Raw genomic sequence first — 16,846 nt, 5'->3', positions numbered from 1 at the left:
ATATTTTTAGTAATTTTAATTCAAATCATACTCTTTTCTCGTTGTTTTTTAGATTTAGTATTCGGGATTCGAGAGAGAGCAATGAGACACAGAGGGAAAAATAAGATGATATTCGGGATACGGGCGAGGGTTGAGTTGGTATCTTCACGAATCCCTCCTAGTTGTGACTTGGAGTCTGAGAAATCTCAAATTCAGAATCAGAGGTAACATATCGCACTGTAAAATCATCAAAAACCGTTTTGATTCTCTAGCTTGAGTTCAATCGTTCAGAGTCAATGTCTGAGTATCACACGTTTCCTTGAGATTTAAATTGTACATGGGACATGTCGCACGTGCATGACACAGTGAGATCACGTGTCTGTCCAGGAGAGCTGTTTCCCACCGTGAACGCCACTTGGCAGTTTTAACTCTCCCGTTGTACTTGCTAAACTTGATAGTGGATTCGATGCGGTTGTCCCGGTAATTATAGACACTGACCCGTTACTTGTTAAACTTGAAAGTAGATGCGATGTGATTGTCGGGTTAGACACTCAGAAACAACGACTTTCCTTCTAATGCATATCGCAACTACTATCTCCTGGCGTTGCATTGAACTCATCAATCATCATGACACAAAGAGTTATGTCCCTTCGTTGTTACTTCATGAACTCGAGTATGACGATTGAAAAATACACTTTGACCATGCACTAGAATCGAGACCGCAGGGGGTCATTCCGATCATATCTTATCCTTAAACAATCACATTACACAATTTAATATAGGCAGTTGTCCAGGTATGCACTGGCATTTTAGTGCATACCTTTCAGGTGATAAATCGAGGTCAATGTGAGGGAGTGCTCATTTAGAATTGTCACATAGTTAGTAATCATATGTTTCAATCACTCTGCATAACTCCTTTATGCTTGTTTGTCGATTTGATTTTAGTAACGTTATATGCCCAAATACATTAACTGATCTTCGAATTACGAGTGTTTTAGAGTTTGTACAAATAATAATTACCGATGCGTTTCCTATCAATGAATGGTCCCATTTTACAGGTAACCGGAAACGCCGCCATTTCAGGTGAGAGACTATTTCGAAAATGACTCTCCTGCGAAGATTTTTGTGTTGGGATCTTCGAACAGCGACTGTAATCGGGTACATTACTACCACGGTAAGTGACGACCGTTTAGTTAAGACCATAGCTTGATTAGTTATGTTACCTGTGTGTACAGGTGAGGCATTTTGAAGTAGCCCTGAATCAGTCGATCCCTTCTCCGCGTTTCCTGGTTTAGACATTTTAGAAATAAACAAACCTGGGGACATTTCGCGGAAAGACTTCCGCCCGTATCCACCCTCCAAAAGTTATATACGTAAGTATTAATTGCCGCCAGAGACCATATAATCTATTATATGGTCTCTGTTGCCGCTCAACACTTTTAATCATATATATTTTTGAGTGTGGATACAGGCGGAAGTACTCTTACCCATTCCACAGGAACTTGTTATTTGTCAGTACATTTTAAAGATATATACCCCCTAAACATGCTAAATATGTAAGTAGAGACTTACATATAGAGGGTATATATTTTTATTTAATGACCAATAACAAGTTCGTATGGTGAAAACACATTAAATAATGATGTTTTGGGTTTCACAAATATCCAGGCCTATTGCTTGAAATGCATCAACAATATGAATTTCTGGGAATTCATTTATCTTGTGTTTTCCTGGCTTTTGCAAAAAAAACCAACAGAGTGATCAGTAGATGAGTAAAAAAAGATTGGCTACCCAATGAAAAATGTAATAACCCAATTTAAATAGAAACCATAGAGTAAAAACTTAAATGGTCAAAAAGTTATCTGGAGCTCTGGAACACTACTTGGGTCATTGTTGGTACAGGTACAATAATGCCTCCCATGTGCCTTTCTCGTGTAGTGGAACCGTATGTACTTAATCATACTTAATAGCTATAACCAAAATCGGATTAGAGAAATGTCCCCGAGAGTGGCGCTGAAGTTGCTTCTAGGCTATAAGGTAAACAAAACACTTCCTTGTACACAATGAGTTTAGGTGACCGCCAATATGAAATATGGTTTTGTGTATTGTGAAAATAGACCTAAATCTATTGCCGAGAAAGGGTACCTTTGTTGGTCGCCATTGTGATCCTTTGGTTGTTGTTCTGCAAGGTTGGTCCGTCCGCGGACTTGTATATATGGTTATATAGGATCCGTGGACTGTCTCTTTGAAACATAAGTTTTGCAAATTATGCTGTGGGTTATAAAACTGCTAGATGGCCTGAGGCACTTAATCTACACTCTACTTTGAACACTGGTAATATACAGAATTACCTAGTTGAATTATGGACCATCTGTCTCGCTTGAAATAGTGTTGTAAGTGGCTCAGTTGAGCTGTAATTCCGTGCCGCCTGTCAGTGACTTGTAGTTTCTGTTCCATCAGCAATGATCAGTTGTGTTTGTTTCATGTTTGCAGGTCACAGCCATATTTGCCTTGCTGATGAGAGCTTTGGATGTCTCCGCCATCGCGAATTATGATTTCGAGATCAGCCAGGGGTTCCACACAGCATGGAGATCCCATCAGTGGCAGGGTAAGTGATGGTTCTACCATGGACATGGTGGAAGTGTGTGACTCGATGTACAGATTGACATGGCTGTGTGTACCTGTCAGTGTGTGACTTGATGTACAGATTTACTTGCCTGTGTTTACCTGTCAGTGTGACTTGATGTACAGATTTACTTGGCTGTGTGCACCTGTCAGTGTGTGACTTGATGTACAGATTTACATGGCTGTGTTTACCTGTCAGTGTGACTCGATGTACAGATTTACATGGCTGTGTGTACCTGTCAGTGTGACTTGATGTACAGATTTACATGGCTGTGTGTACCTGTCAGTGTGTGACTCGATGTACAGATTTACATGGCTGTGTTTACCTGTCAGTGTGTGACTCGATGTACAGATTTACATGGCTGTGTTTACCTGTCAGTGTGACTCGATGTACAGATTGACATGGCTGTGTGTACCTGTCAGTGTGTGACTCGATGTACAGATTTACATGGCTGTGTTTACCTGTCAGTGTGACTCGATGTACAGATTTACATGGCTGTGTGTACCTGTCAGTGTGTGACTCGATGTACAGATTTACATGGCTGTGTGTACCTGTCAGTGTGTGACTCGATGTACAGATTTACATGGCTGTGTTTACCTGTCAGTGTGTGACTCGATGTACAGATTTACATGGCTGCGTTTACCTGTCAGTGTGTGACTCAATGTACAGATTTACATGGCTGTGTTTACCTGTCAGTGTGTGACTCACTGTACAGATTTACATGGCTGCGTTTACCTGTCAGTGTGTGACTCACTGTACAAATTTACATGGCTGCGTTTACCTGTCAGTTTGTGACTCGATGTACAGATTTACATGGCTGTGTTTACCTGTCAGTGTGACTCACTGTACAGATTAACATGGCTGTGTTTACCTGTCAGCGTATGAGAGGCAACTAACAGGATCGGGTGGTCAGACTCACTGACTTGGTTGATGTTTGTCATCGTATCCCAATTCCTTGGATCGATGATCATGATGTCAGTCACTGGATTGTCTGGTCCAGACTTGATTATTTACAGACTGCCGTCATGGCTGGAATATTGCTGAGTGCGGCGTTAAACAACAAACAAACAAACAGTGTGTGACTCCATTTGCCTCCTGTTGCAGCCTTCCTGGCCAGTGACGTTATCCTGCTTGTCTTCCACGTCGGCATCATCATCTTCTCAGTGTACATGTCCGTGATGGTCTCAAACCGGGTGAGTAGACAACAGTGTCCAGTCACTCTCGTTACGATCAGATCTACTCCTATGTGATACCCCCCTGCATGGCGATCATCTGGTTTATGTTCTTCAGCAACCCATGCTTGCTTGAGGCGACTAATGATCCTCTGCTTCATCATACTAAAATATGTCAAAAGATGGTACTTGTTGTTACCCTGTCTGGAGCTCGACCTCACAGGAAAAAATAGAGATTGCTTGTCTTGGAGAATAATTATGTCTCACTGCAGTATCCATGTTAAAGTGAGGCATGGTATCTAAGTGGGCTAGCACCAAATTAGTCAGGACCAGTACGCGCACGCATGGTGTGTGTGAAGTGAGTGAGTGTTGTTTTGCATCACTTTTAGCAATATTCCAGCAATATCATGGCGGGGGACATCTGAAATTGGCTTCACACATTGTACCCATGTCGGGAATCAAATCCGGGTCTTTGGCGTGCTGAGCGAACACTCTAACCACATGGCTACCCAACTGCCCCGGTATGTGTGGAACATTGCTAAAAGCAGAATGAAACCCAAGTCACTCCCCCATTCACTGACACGGCAACAAGCCTAAGTGTCTGATGCTGAACAGTAGAGCGCTGGTAGAGGGTGTTATGAGAACGTGATACGGGGACATCAAGACTCGTACAAATGAATGTCTGAGATAGATCATTTGTACAAGTGACTTCCTGTCAATGGCCCAAAGAACTTTACAACTCTCACAAAAATGTGGTCACATTGGAGCTGTGTGATGGGGGTTGCCCTCAAAGCTAGTTGAAACAACTTCTTCTTCAGCAAGACCTCACACAGCTCATCCTCTCTATCAAGAACAAGCAGTTGATGCATTAAGCATGTTAAGGAGTAATGCTGGATAAGTATTCAAATATAAAAAATATCTAGGATTTTACTACTTATGTCAAACAAATACACCAATGCATCTCTCTAAGTTCGTTATTTTTTGTTAGGGAGCCAAGCGGCTCCAAACATGAATATTTTAGGAGCCTAACCTTGATTTTTGGAGCAAACAGGTTATGTTGTCTTTTAGGTAGCCAAGTGGCAAGCAGTAGATAAATTTAGGTCGCCAATCATAGACTTAAGTCCCATTTGGCCACAAAAAGGTGGCTACTTAGAGGGCTGCAATACTACTAGGGCATTAACCATTATATTTGGTTGTTTTACAGCACTTTGTGATGTACATGAGGGAGACTAGATGGTACCTGTACTTCATCATCTCATATATCTTCATCGAGTTCTGCTTCTCTCTCTTCGAGTTCTCCTACTATGGACTCAACACCTTCGTAAGTACACCGGCATTGAGGCAAGCGAGTGCCATGGGCCCCCACCCCCACCCCACCCCCTACAGGCATTGAGGCAAGGGTTGTGACATGAGGGGGCACCCCACCCCCTACAGTCATTGAGTCAAGGATTGTGACATGAGGGGGCACTCCACCCCCTACAGGCATTGAGGCAAGGGTAGTGACATGAGGGGGCACCCCACCCCACCCCACCCCACCCCCTACAGGCATTGAGTCAAGGGTTGTGACATGAGGGGGCACCCCACCCCCTACAGGCATTGAGGCAAGGGTTGTGACATGAGGGGGCACTCCACCCCCTACAGGCATTGAGGCAAGGGTAGTGATATGAGGGGGCACTCCACCCCCTACAGGCATTGAGGCAAGGGTAGTGATATGAGGGGGCACCCCACCCCACCCAACCCCACCCCACCCCCTACAGGCATTGAGGCAAGGGTAGTGACATGAGGGGGCACCCCACCCCCTACAGGCATTGAGGCAAGGGTAGTGACATGAGGGGGCACCCCACCCCACCCCCTACAGGCATTGAGGCAAGGGTTGTGACATGAGGGGGCACCCCACCCCACCCCCTACAGGCATTGAGGCAAGGGTAGTGACATGAGGGGGCACCCCACCCCACCCCCTACAGGCATTGAGGCAAGGGTAGTGACATGAGGGGGCACCCCACCCCACCCCCTACAGGCATTGAGGCAAGGGTAGTGACATGAGGGGGCACCCCACCCCCTACAGGCATTGAGGCAAGGGTTGTGACATGAGGGGGCACACCACCCCCTACAGGCATTGAGGCAAGGGTAGTGATGTGAGGGGGCACCCCACCCCACCCCCTACAGACATTGAGGCAAGGGTTGTGACATGAGGGGGCACCCCACACCACCCCACCCACTACAGTCATTGAGGCAAGGGTTGTGACATGAGGGGGCAACCCACCCCACCCCAACCCCTGAAGTCATTGAGGCAAGGGTTGTGACATAAGGGGGCACCCCACCCCACCCCTACATGCATTGAGGCAAGGGTTTTGACGAAGATGAAGATGTCCTGATATTTTCTTTGCCATGTTTGCAGCCTCATTGTTGTGATAGAATATTGAAGTATGAAACTGTTACACCCCACCCCCTTACAGGCATTGAGGCAAGGGTAGTGACATGAGGGGGCACCCCACTCCACCCCACCCCCTACAGGCATTGAGGCAAGGGTTGTGACATGAGGGGGCACCCCACCCCCTACAGGCATTGAGGCAAGGGTTGTGACATGAGGGGGCACCCCACCCCCTACAGGCATTGAGGCAAGGGTTGTGACATGAGGGGGCACCCCACCCCCTACAGGCATTGAGGCAAGGGTTGTGACATGAGGGGGCACCCCACCCCCTACAGGCATTGAGGCAAGGGTTGTGACATGAGGGGGCACCCCACCCCCTACAGGCATTGAGGCAAGGGTTGTGACATGAGGGGGCACCCCACCCCCTACAGGCATTGAGGCAAGGGTTGTGACATGAGGGGGCACCCCACCCCACCCCACCCCCTACAGTCATTGAGGCAAGGGTTGTGACATGAGGGGGCACCCCACCCCACCCCAACCCCTGAAGTCATTGAGGCAAGGGTTGTGACATAAGGGGGCACCCCACCCCACCCCCTACATGCATTGAGGCAAGGGTTTTGACGAAGATGAAGATGTCCTGATATTTTCTTTGCCATGTTTGCAGCCTCATTGTTGTGATAGAATATTGAAGTATGAAACTGTTACAACTTGTTGTCCCTAATAAATCAGTTGTACTGACTTATATGACACATTTGACCTTATCTTCTGATAACGTGGCAGTGTTCATCAATGCAAATCAGGTGTTTTTTTTGTTTTTTTATTTTTTGTAAAAAAAAAATGTCTGGGAAGAAAAAAAAATTATTGTGCATGTTTACTGCTCCATGTATTTGTGTGCATGTTGTTGGGGGTCAATGCTTAATTGTTGTATTCGGAAGACAGGGATTTACCTGGACCTGCTCAGAGGCCGATATTCAGTCCCAAGTGTGCAGCAAATCAAATATTCTCAGTTATAACTAATCACAATCCCTCAGGATTTCCAAAAATTAGCACATTATTTTTTAACAATATCAGTTTTTTCTCCCCATTTTGCCTGCCATGGGCACTTAGTATGCATTCCTGGGATTAACCCAAATAGGAATTAAAAATAGTGCTTTCAACATGTTTGAGATTATTATTTCACTTTTGTTTTTCTTAGGGTTATTGTTACCTCTTTTGAAGACGTTGAAGACTTACTTAAGTTTATTAATAAATTCCTCAGACAAGAATAAACATCGCCCGAATTGGTTGTAGTCAGATTGGAAAAGTTCTTTCTTAACCACAAGATCTACTTAATTTCAATTTTAGAGAATAATTTAAAATTATGTCTTCAGTATCTTCATAAGAGGCCATATGACTGTGGCGAGCATTTCAATTGTTTAAAATTGCATGTTTTTGACCAATCCAGTGGCATGGTTGAAGAGTTTATTGCCTGTTATTTGACCTTGATAAATGTCATACCAACTCTTCTCTGTTTACTCACTTTGATTTTCACTCACTCAATGAATTATTAAACGTCACACAATGAATAATGTAAACGTCACACAATGAATAATTTAAACGTCACACAATGAATAATGTAAACGTCACACAATGAATAATGTAAACATCACACAATGAATAATGTAAACGTCACACAATGAATAATGTAAACATCACACAATGAATAATGTAAACGTCACACAATGAATAATGTAAACATCACACAATGAATAATGTAAACGTCACACAATGAATAATGTTAACATCACACAATGAGTAAACGTCACACAATGAATAATGTAAACGTCACACAATGAATAATGTAAACGTCACACAATGAATAATGTAAACATCACACAATGAATAATGTAAACATCACACAATGAATAATGTAAACATCACACAATGAATAATGTAAACGTCACACAATGAATAATGTAAACATCACACAATGAATAATGTAAACGTCACACAATGAATAATGTAAACATCACACAATGAATAATGTAAACGTCACACAATGAATGAGGCTAGTCATTACCCATGACAATTGTGTTGAAACAACAGAATGGAAATAGACTGGATATCACCAACATATGAGACAATACAAACATGCATTATTCAAATTGAAAACTTGCCACATGATTTATTGTAGTGGCCTCCTGGGAAGGTAGTGAGGGAGAAGAGGCCTGTTTTGGGTTCTGTTATGTGATGAAAGTGAAGAAGGAAAACGCAGCGTTAGGATAAATCGACTAATATGAACATCCAAATTGATGGACTCTGTGAAGTTTGTGATGTACTTACACTGCTGATCAGTATTCCATTTTTGTTACAGAGACTTTCCTTTGTGGTGTTCCTGTGGCTGTACTGGCTTGTGAAGACCTGCATCTACGTACGTACAGAACCCTACTGCCTCCTACTTCATGGCTGACACCAGGTGTCAATAGTGGGGTGTACTAGGACTAACAGGTGTCAATAGTGGGGTGTACTAGGACTAACAGGTGTCAATAGTGGGGTGTACTAGAACTAACAGGTGTCAATGGTGGGGTGTACGAGGACTAACAGGTGTCAATGGTGGGGTGTACAAGGACTAACAGGTGTCAATAGTGGGGTGTACTAGGACTAACAGGTGTCAATAGTGGGGTGTACTACGACTAACAGGTGTCAATAGTGGGGTGTACAAGGACTAACAGGTGTCAATAGTGGTGTGTACTACGACTAACAGGTGTCAATAGTGGGGTGTACAAGGACTAACAGGTGTCAATAGTGGGGTGTTCTAGGACTAACGTGTGTCAATAGTGGGGTGAACTAAGACTAACAGGTGTCAATAGTGGGGTGAACTAGGACTAACAGGTGTCAATAGATGTGTGTACTAGGACTGATAGGTGTCAATAGTGGGGTGTACTAGGACTAACAGGTGTCAATAGTTGTCAATGGTGGGGTGTACTAGGACTAACAGGTGTCAATAGTGGGGTGTACTAGGACTAACAGGTGTCAATAGTGGGGTGTACTAGGACTAACAGGTGTCAATAGTGGGGTGTACAAGGACTAAAAGGTGTCAATAGTGGGGTGTTCTAGGACTAACGTGTGTCAATAGTGGGGTATACTAGGACTAACAGGTGTCAGTAGTGAGGTGTAATAGGACTAACAGGTGTAAATTGTGGGGTATACTAGGACTAACAGATGTCAATAGTGGGGTGGTCTTGGACTAACAGGTGTCAATAGTGGGGTGAACTAGGACTAACAGGTGTCAATAGTGGGGTGTACTAGGACTAACAGGTGTCAATGATGGGGTGAACTAGGACTAACAGGTGTCAATGGTGGGGTGTACTAGGACTAACAGGTGTCAGTAGTGGGATGTACTAGGACTAACAGGTGTCAATGGTGGGTGTACGAGGACTAACAGGTGTCAATGGTGGGGTGTACAAGGACTAACAGATGTCAATAGTGGGGTGGTCTTGGACTAACAGGTGTCAATGGTGGGGTGTACTAGGACTAACAGGTGTCAATAGTGGGGTGAACTAGGACTAACAGGTGTCAATGGTGGGTGTACGAGGACTAACAGGTGTCAATGGTGGGGTGTACAAGGACTAACAGGTGTCAATAGTGGTGTGTACTAGGACTAACAGGTGTCAACGGTGGGGTGAACATGACTAACAGGTGTCAATAGTGGGGTGTACTAAGACTAACAGGTGTCAATGGTGTGGGGAACTAAGACTAACAGGTGTCAATAGTGGGGTGAACTAGGACTAACAGGTGTCAATGGTGGGGTGTACTAAGACTAAAAGGTGTCAATGGTGGGGTGTACTAGGACTAACAGGTGTCAATAGTGGGGTGTACTAGGACTAACAGGTGTCAATAGTGGGGTGTACTAAGACTAACAGGTGTCAATGGTGGGGTGTACTAGGACTAACAGGTGTCAATAGTGGGGTGTACTAAGACTAACAGGTGTGAATAGTGGGGTGCACTAGGACTAACAGGTGTCAATGGTGGGGTGTACTAGGACTAACGGGTGTCAATGGTGGGGTGAACTAAGACTAACAGGTGTCAATAGTGGGGTCTACTAGGACTAACAGCGTCAGTAGTTAGTTATAGGTGTCAATGGTGTGTGCTATGAGTTACAGGTGTCAATGGTGAGGGTGCTATGAGTTACAGGTGTCAATGGAGTGTGCTATGAGTTACAGGTGTCAATGGAGGGTGCTATGAGTTACAGGTGTCAATGGTGAGGGTGCTATGAGTTACAGGTGTCAGTGGTGTGTGCTATGAGTTACAGGTGTCAATGGAGGGTGCTATGAGTTACAGGTGTCAATTGTGGGTGCTATGAGTTACAGGTGTCAATGGAGGGTGCTATGAGTTACAGGTGTCAATGGAGGGTGCTATGAGTTACAGGTGTCAATGGAGAGTGCTATGAGTTACAGGTGTCAATTGTGGGTGCTATGAGTTATAGGTGGCAGTGGTGTGTGCTATGAGTTACAGGTGTCAATGGAGGGTGCTATGAGTTACAGGTGTCAATGGAGGGTGCTATGAGTTACAGGTGTCAATGGAGGGTGCTATGAGTTACAGGTGTCAATGGAGGGTGCTATGAGTTACAGGTGTCAATGGTGTGTGCTATGAGTTATAGGTGGCAGTGGTGTGTGCTATGAGTTACAGGTGTCAATGGAGGGTGCTATGAGTTACAGGTGTCAATGGAGGGTGCTATGAGTTACAGGTGTCAATGGAGGGTGCTATGAGTTACAGGTGTCAATGGAGGGTGCTATGAGTTACAGGTGTCAATGGAGGGTGCTATGAGTTACAGGTGTCAATGGAGGGTGCTATGAGTTACAGGTGTCAATGGAGGGTGCTATGAGGTACAGGTGTCAATGGAGGGTGCTATGAGTTACAGGTGTCAATGGAGGGTGCTATGAGTTACAGGTGTCAATGGAGGGTGCTATGAGTTACAGGTGTCAATGGAGGGTGCTATGAGTTACAAGTGTCAATGGTGTGTGCTATGAGTTACAGGTGTCAATGGAGGGTGCTATGAGTTACAGGTGTCAATGGAGGGTGCTATGAGTTACAGGTGTCAATGGTGTGTGCTATGAGTTACAGGTGTCAATGGAGGGTGCTATGAGTTACAGGTGTCAATGGAGGGTGCTATGAGTTACAGGTGTCAATGGAGGGTGCTATGAGTTACAGGTGTCAATGGTGTGTGCTATGAGTTACAGGTGTCAATGGTGTGTGCTATGAGTTACAGGTGTCAGTGGAGGGTGCTATGAGTTATAGGTGTCAATGGTGTGTGCTATGAGTTACAGGTGTCAATGGTGTGTGCTATGAGTTACAGGTGTCAATTGTGGGTGCTATGAGTTATAGGTGGCAGTGGTGTGTGCTATGAGTTACAGGTGTCAATGGAGGGTGCTATGAGTTACAGGTGTCAATGGAGGGTGCTATGAGTTACAGGTGTCAATGGAGGGTGCTATGAGTTACAGGTGTCAGTGGTGTGTGCTATGAGGTACAAGTGTCAATGGAGGGTGCTATGAGTTACAGGTGTCAATGGTGTGTGCTATGAGTTACAGGTGTCAATTACAATACTATTGAGAGTGTTATACCTCTGTTATACTATTTGGATACTGGACCAATGTGATGTGTATTGCAATAGTATCTCGGTTATGGTTTTCACTATTCTTCTACTATATAGCAATAGTGAAACTGCGACCATCTTTGCGAGTACTGTAATAGAGGTGGGATAATCTTCAAGTAAGGGGAAAGGGTTGCCAAATGTTTAAAGATGTCACAACTAAGTGTGCAGAGTTGTGTCCCCTTCTCCCCAGCATCCCAGGTTTGTGCTCAATCAGTGTCCATGGGTTGCTTCTTAAATGGTATGAGTGGTAAATTTCTGATCCTTCAAGTTTCAGAAGGAATTTGATAGATTTGTTTAATTTCAGATATGTTTCTCATGTGTGCTGTACTCGAGATATGAGCAGATGGCGGATGAGATGGCAATGGAGCTTCGGTTCTCTGAGAAGAAGTACAGTCACTCCTACGCATAGACACCTGGTGTCTCGGTGCCCCTGGGACATTATTACAAGGGAATTGTTTTCATGATCAGCAAGTTCCACTTATTGATATCTTGCCATTCTGTCTTTTGGACTCTGCCAAAGAGTGAAGAAACATAAGAAAACTTTGGGCTATGGTGAAAATGTATTATTTGGCATGTGATATTAATATTGTTAAAATTCCATTCATTTCCTTGCCTTTTTCTTGACCTAAAGAATAGAGTAATATTTGGGACATTCTGTGAAATTATCAGCGATTGTTATTTTTTTCAGCAAATAGATACATTATGGTTTGGTCTATGTTTAAGGGGAACTAATTTGATGAAGGTTTAATATACAAACATCATCTAGAACATGTAGAAAGATCTGAGAAAATTGCTGAATTTTTTACTACAACTGACTTGAGTGAGCAGCCAATAACATGATACATTCCTCTTCATTTTGAATATATGATGGCCAATATATTAAATACTGATACACAGGTTTAGTTTTAACTTGTACATAATTCATTACAGGCTAGTTATCAGAGAATAAGTTTGCATTGTAAATTAAAATTTCTTCATTTGTTTGTACTCCCTGTAGTAATGTCAACGCTATTGTCATGTAAAGCATGTCCAGAATAAGAACAAGTAATGTCACACCATGTGTTTTTTTCACAACACAATAACAGTGCCTTGAACAAATTTACGAAGTTATTTTTTGTTAAGCAGGTGAAACTGTTCGAAAACTAACATCATCAAAAAGCCACCAGCCAAGCTATGATTGGTTATCGTGGTTAGTATTTAAATACATATTGTTTTGTTTCACTGACTATCCTTGATGGAAGAAGGAAAATACGACAGTAAAATGTGGTTAATATTATCCATAGCTTATTGACTAAATGCATCTGAATGGCTCTGGCAATTATCCACTCTTGTGAGTACATGTTGATACATGGGTTTTCTGTAAAAACAGTTGGATTAAGTTTGTTTCTTTTATCAGTGAGAGGAATAAGAAACTTTTCTCTGAGAAGGACAGGTGGTGTGACAGCTAGGAGAGTGACAGGATGAAGTTGTACATAGTATTAATCGCTGATTCATCCATGTTTCATATAACCTTTGTACATATGGCACTTTAGATGCAGGTTCTTTATAACCATTGTAAGAAAATTACACTTTATGTGTTTCAAACAGAAAACCAGATATTTTCATGATTTTCATGTGATTAATATTAGTTAAATTACTGAATTGAATTGACACGATAGTGCAAGTTTCATGTTGTTAAGTCTATATGTCAAGCATGTTTCTTTTGTATGATTATATTCCATTCATGAATTCTCATCATGGATCATAATATTGTCAAGAATATTTTATACTTAAATAGAAATAAATGTTTTATAGAAAATGATTGGAACATTGTGTTTATTGTCTTCAGGGTCAGTAGTGTGAGGGGGCGGTGGGGTAGCGTTTGTGAGTCACACTGAAGGCCTGGGTTTGATTCCCCACTTGGGTACAATGTGTGAAGCTCTTTTCTGGTATCCCCTGCCGTGATGTTGCTGGAATATTGCTAAAAAACTATACTCACTCACTCACTGTGTGTGAGCTGTTCCCTGTGTAAGTGAACAAGGAGTAGGTATCCTAGTGGACTTTCGGGGTAAGTATAGGTCATGGGGTGGACTCTAGGGGCAAGTATAGGTCATGGGGTAGTCTAATGGACTCTAGGGGTAAGTACATGGCATGGGGTGGACTCTAGGGGTAAGTACGGGCCATGGGGTGGACTCTAGGGGCAAGTACATGGCATGGGGTGGACTCTAGGGGCAAGTACATGGCATGGGGTGGACTCTAGGGTTAAGTACGGGCCATGGGGTGGACTCTAGGGGCAAGTACATGGCATGGGGTGGACTCTAGGGGTAAGTACGGGCCATGGGGTGGACTCTAGGGGCAAGTACATGACATGGGGTGGACTCTAGGGGCAAGTATAGGTCATGGGGTGGACTCTAGGGGCAAGTATAGGTCATGGGGTGGACTGTAGGGGCAAGTACATGACATGGGGTGGACTCTAGGGGCAAGTATAGGTCATGGGGTGGACTCTAGGGGCAAGTATAGGTCATGGGGTGGACTCTAGGGGCAAGTATAGGTCATGGGGTGGACTCTAGGGGCAAGTATAGGTCATGGAGTAGTCTAGTGGACTCTAGGGGCCAGAACAGGTTTTGATCTTTAACTTACTTACTTACAGGTTAACTAACTATTTAAGTCCAGTTTCCAGCCTTCCCGTAGTAGGCTGGAATTATGGAGTTATATTTTGGCTGGACTAACTAGTCTTTGCATAGACCAATCAAAATCAACATCCAGTTCGTAAAGTGCTGTACTTCTAAAGCATGTGCACTGTGCACTGTCAACATAACATCAATTCATATTGATGCACTTCGCGAAGTAAGACCTGCTTTGTTACAAAATAAATCTTGATTATCAATCAGGGCGTCTTCACTTGGCACCGCCATTTGTTTGAAGCAAATGTGATATGACAAGTTGAATCTGATTGGTCAATAGGAGGGACAAAGAAGGGACATAACTCGTAACAGCCACTGGTGGCACTACGATTGAGCCCAGAATTTCCAGGCAAGAATGGAGAGTGGACTTTTACAGTCAGTTGCCTGGGGAAGGTGGCAGTAGGGTAGCCCAGTGGAATCAAGGGCTAGTACAGCCCATGTACAGGCCACCCGTCAGTTTGGTTGTGGAAGGTAGCTGTCAGGGTGACGTGCTCAGCAAGCTTGATTCCTGTGAGTTTCTAGGGCTTCGGTCCTGCCCAACACTGAAGATCAGGTAACACATTGGGCGTCTTCTCTTGAGACCTTGTTGCAAATATGCCTCTGTTCACCAAGCTGTATGATGAGGTGGTAATGTGACCGGCTTGCATAATAACGATTGAATGTCTGGTTTCTGTTGAACATGAAGTCATGTACACACTGCATGTACATCTGTTTATCTGTTCAGATTATTGTGAGATAACAGAACAATTAGAAATAACAACAGTATAAAGGGATACATAATTGTTTTATTAAGGTTACGGTTTGTTAATCACGCATTGATGGTTATATAGACATATGCCTCAGAACATCAGTATTGTCATACAGTTCAAAGTATTACCAGACATGACCCATTGTGTAACAATAGATAACAACACACAATATATATATATATATATACTCAACAACAAAAGTTCCTGTGACACCAATATTTTAGTGGTATTTTTCAAACAAGTAAAGTTTGATTTTCAATATTGTAGTACATGTATGGAATCAAGTCACAAAAACTGCTACAGAAAAGCATGCATTCCACGCAAAAGTTGACTTTTATGCAAACCCCATGCTTTTTATTACCCAAGAATGGGTATAAAAATATGTGCGTTGACGGAATTCCATATGCATTGTTTAGCATCGTGCTGACAACAACCACTAAGAAAAACAACCAAATTACGCAATTATTCAACATTACGAAATGCCACGCCTGTCCGGAAATGAGCGTCTGCGAGTCACCATTGGTATGCTTGAAGCAGGATCGAGTCAACGGGATGTTGCAAGACAATTTAACATCCACAGAAACACCATTTGGTGTTTATGGCAACGTTGACAGCAGACGAATGCGTTCAGAGACCATGGCAGGCCACGCGTAACCAATAATCGACAAGACAACTGGATTCGAACAACACACCTACGAAATCAATTCCGGCCAGCAACAGTGACTGCTAAAAGCATCCCTGGCTTTCTGTAAATATCTTCACAAACCGTCGCCTTAGATGTGCAGGGATTGCCACCAGAAGACCCGTCAGTCGTCCCATTTTGACAGGAAACCACCGTCAAGCACGTCTACAGTTGTGCAGACAGCGTCTACGGTGGACTCCCAAGCAATGGGGACAAGTTCTATTCACTGATGAGTCTCGTTTTGACCTCAACCACAGCGATGGACGGATTCGAGTGTACGTTACGTCAATCATTGTGTCATGGAAGAAGATCGGTTCGGGGGCGGCAGCGTTATGGTATGGGATGGGATTACAGCAAGACAGAGGACCCGTCTCAATGGACAGCGCTACCGCGACGAGATTATAGGCCCTGTTGTTCAACCGTTTTTGCGTCGCCATGGCCCAGGCATTACCTTTCTTCAACATGACAACGCCCGACCTCGTAATGCTCGAATTGTTCAGGAATGTCTTCAACAAAACAACGTGAATGTCATCCCGTGGCCGGCTCGCTCCCCTGATCTCTCACAAATCGAGCACATGTGGGATGAGATGGATCGGCGCCTTCGACGTCAACCACGTGTTCCACAGACACTCCAGGAACTTCGAAACATGCTCCAGCAGATAGGGACAGATATCCCACAGGACTTTGTGCTACGCCTGGTCCATTCCATGAGATGAAGATGTGTTGCTTGCATCACAACCAGAGATGGACACATCCGCTATTGATTTGTAAATTGACCTTTTGGCATGTTCATGTTTTTATGAAATCACGCCTTTTCTAAAGTCAGTATGGCAAATTAAACCATTTGAACACTTACAGGAGTCTTTTATCGGTTGCAAACCGAAATTGTTTCAGATTTGGTAAAACACATAACTTGGCATTAAATCTTATTCAATGTCACAGGAACTTTTGTTGTTCAGTATATATACAGGA

General features: G+C 43.6%; 1 protein-coding gene across 1 annotated transcript; it reads left to right on the top strand.

Moving 5' to 3' along the window:
* Positions 1-1,047: 1,047 nt before the first annotated feature.
* On the top strand, positions 1,048-13,530 carry LOC139450474 (uncharacterized). Its single transcript, XM_071232183.1, has 6 exons — positions 1,048-1,153; positions 2,473-2,587; positions 3,710-3,798; positions 4,982-5,098; positions 8,502-8,558; positions 12,085-13,530. Exons 1-6 carry the CDS (start codon positions 1,082-1,084, stop codon positions 12,187-12,189), a joined length of 555 nt encoding a protein of 184 aa, XP_071088284.1. The 5' UTR covers positions 1,048-1,081; the 3' UTR covers positions 12,190-13,530.
* The last annotated feature ends 3,316 nt before the right edge of the window (positions 13,531-16,846 follow it).

The sequence above is a fragment of the Haliotis cracherodii genome, unplaced genomic scaffold (genome assembly GCF_022045235.1).
Source record: "Haliotis cracherodii isolate W230 unplaced genomic scaffold, xgHalCrac1.p SCAF_8, whole genome shotgun sequence".
In the NCBI taxonomy this organism is placed as follows: domain Eukaryota; kingdom Metazoa; phylum Mollusca; class Gastropoda; order Lepetellida; family Haliotidae; genus Haliotis; species Haliotis cracherodii.
The sequence above is the reverse complement of the archived record's forward strand: the minus strand, read 5'-3'. Positions and strand labels throughout refer to the sequence as shown.

What these genes read in the sequence shown, in the direction of transcription:
- LOC139450474 (XM_071232183.1), top strand. Translation starts at nt 1,082, where the DNA reads ATGACTCTCCTGCGAAGATTTTTGTGTTGGGATCTTCGAACAGCGACT. An exon ending in GAGATCCCATCAGTGGCAGG is followed by an intron (nt 2,588 to 3,709) that starts GTAAGTGATGGT and finishes CTCCTGTTGCAG; the next exon opens with CCTTCCTGGCCAGTGACGTT. An exon ending in ACTATGGACTCAACACCTTC is followed by an intron (nt 5,099 to 8,501) that starts GTAAGTACACCG and finishes TTTTTGTTACAG; the next exon opens with AGACTTTCCTTTGTGGTGTT.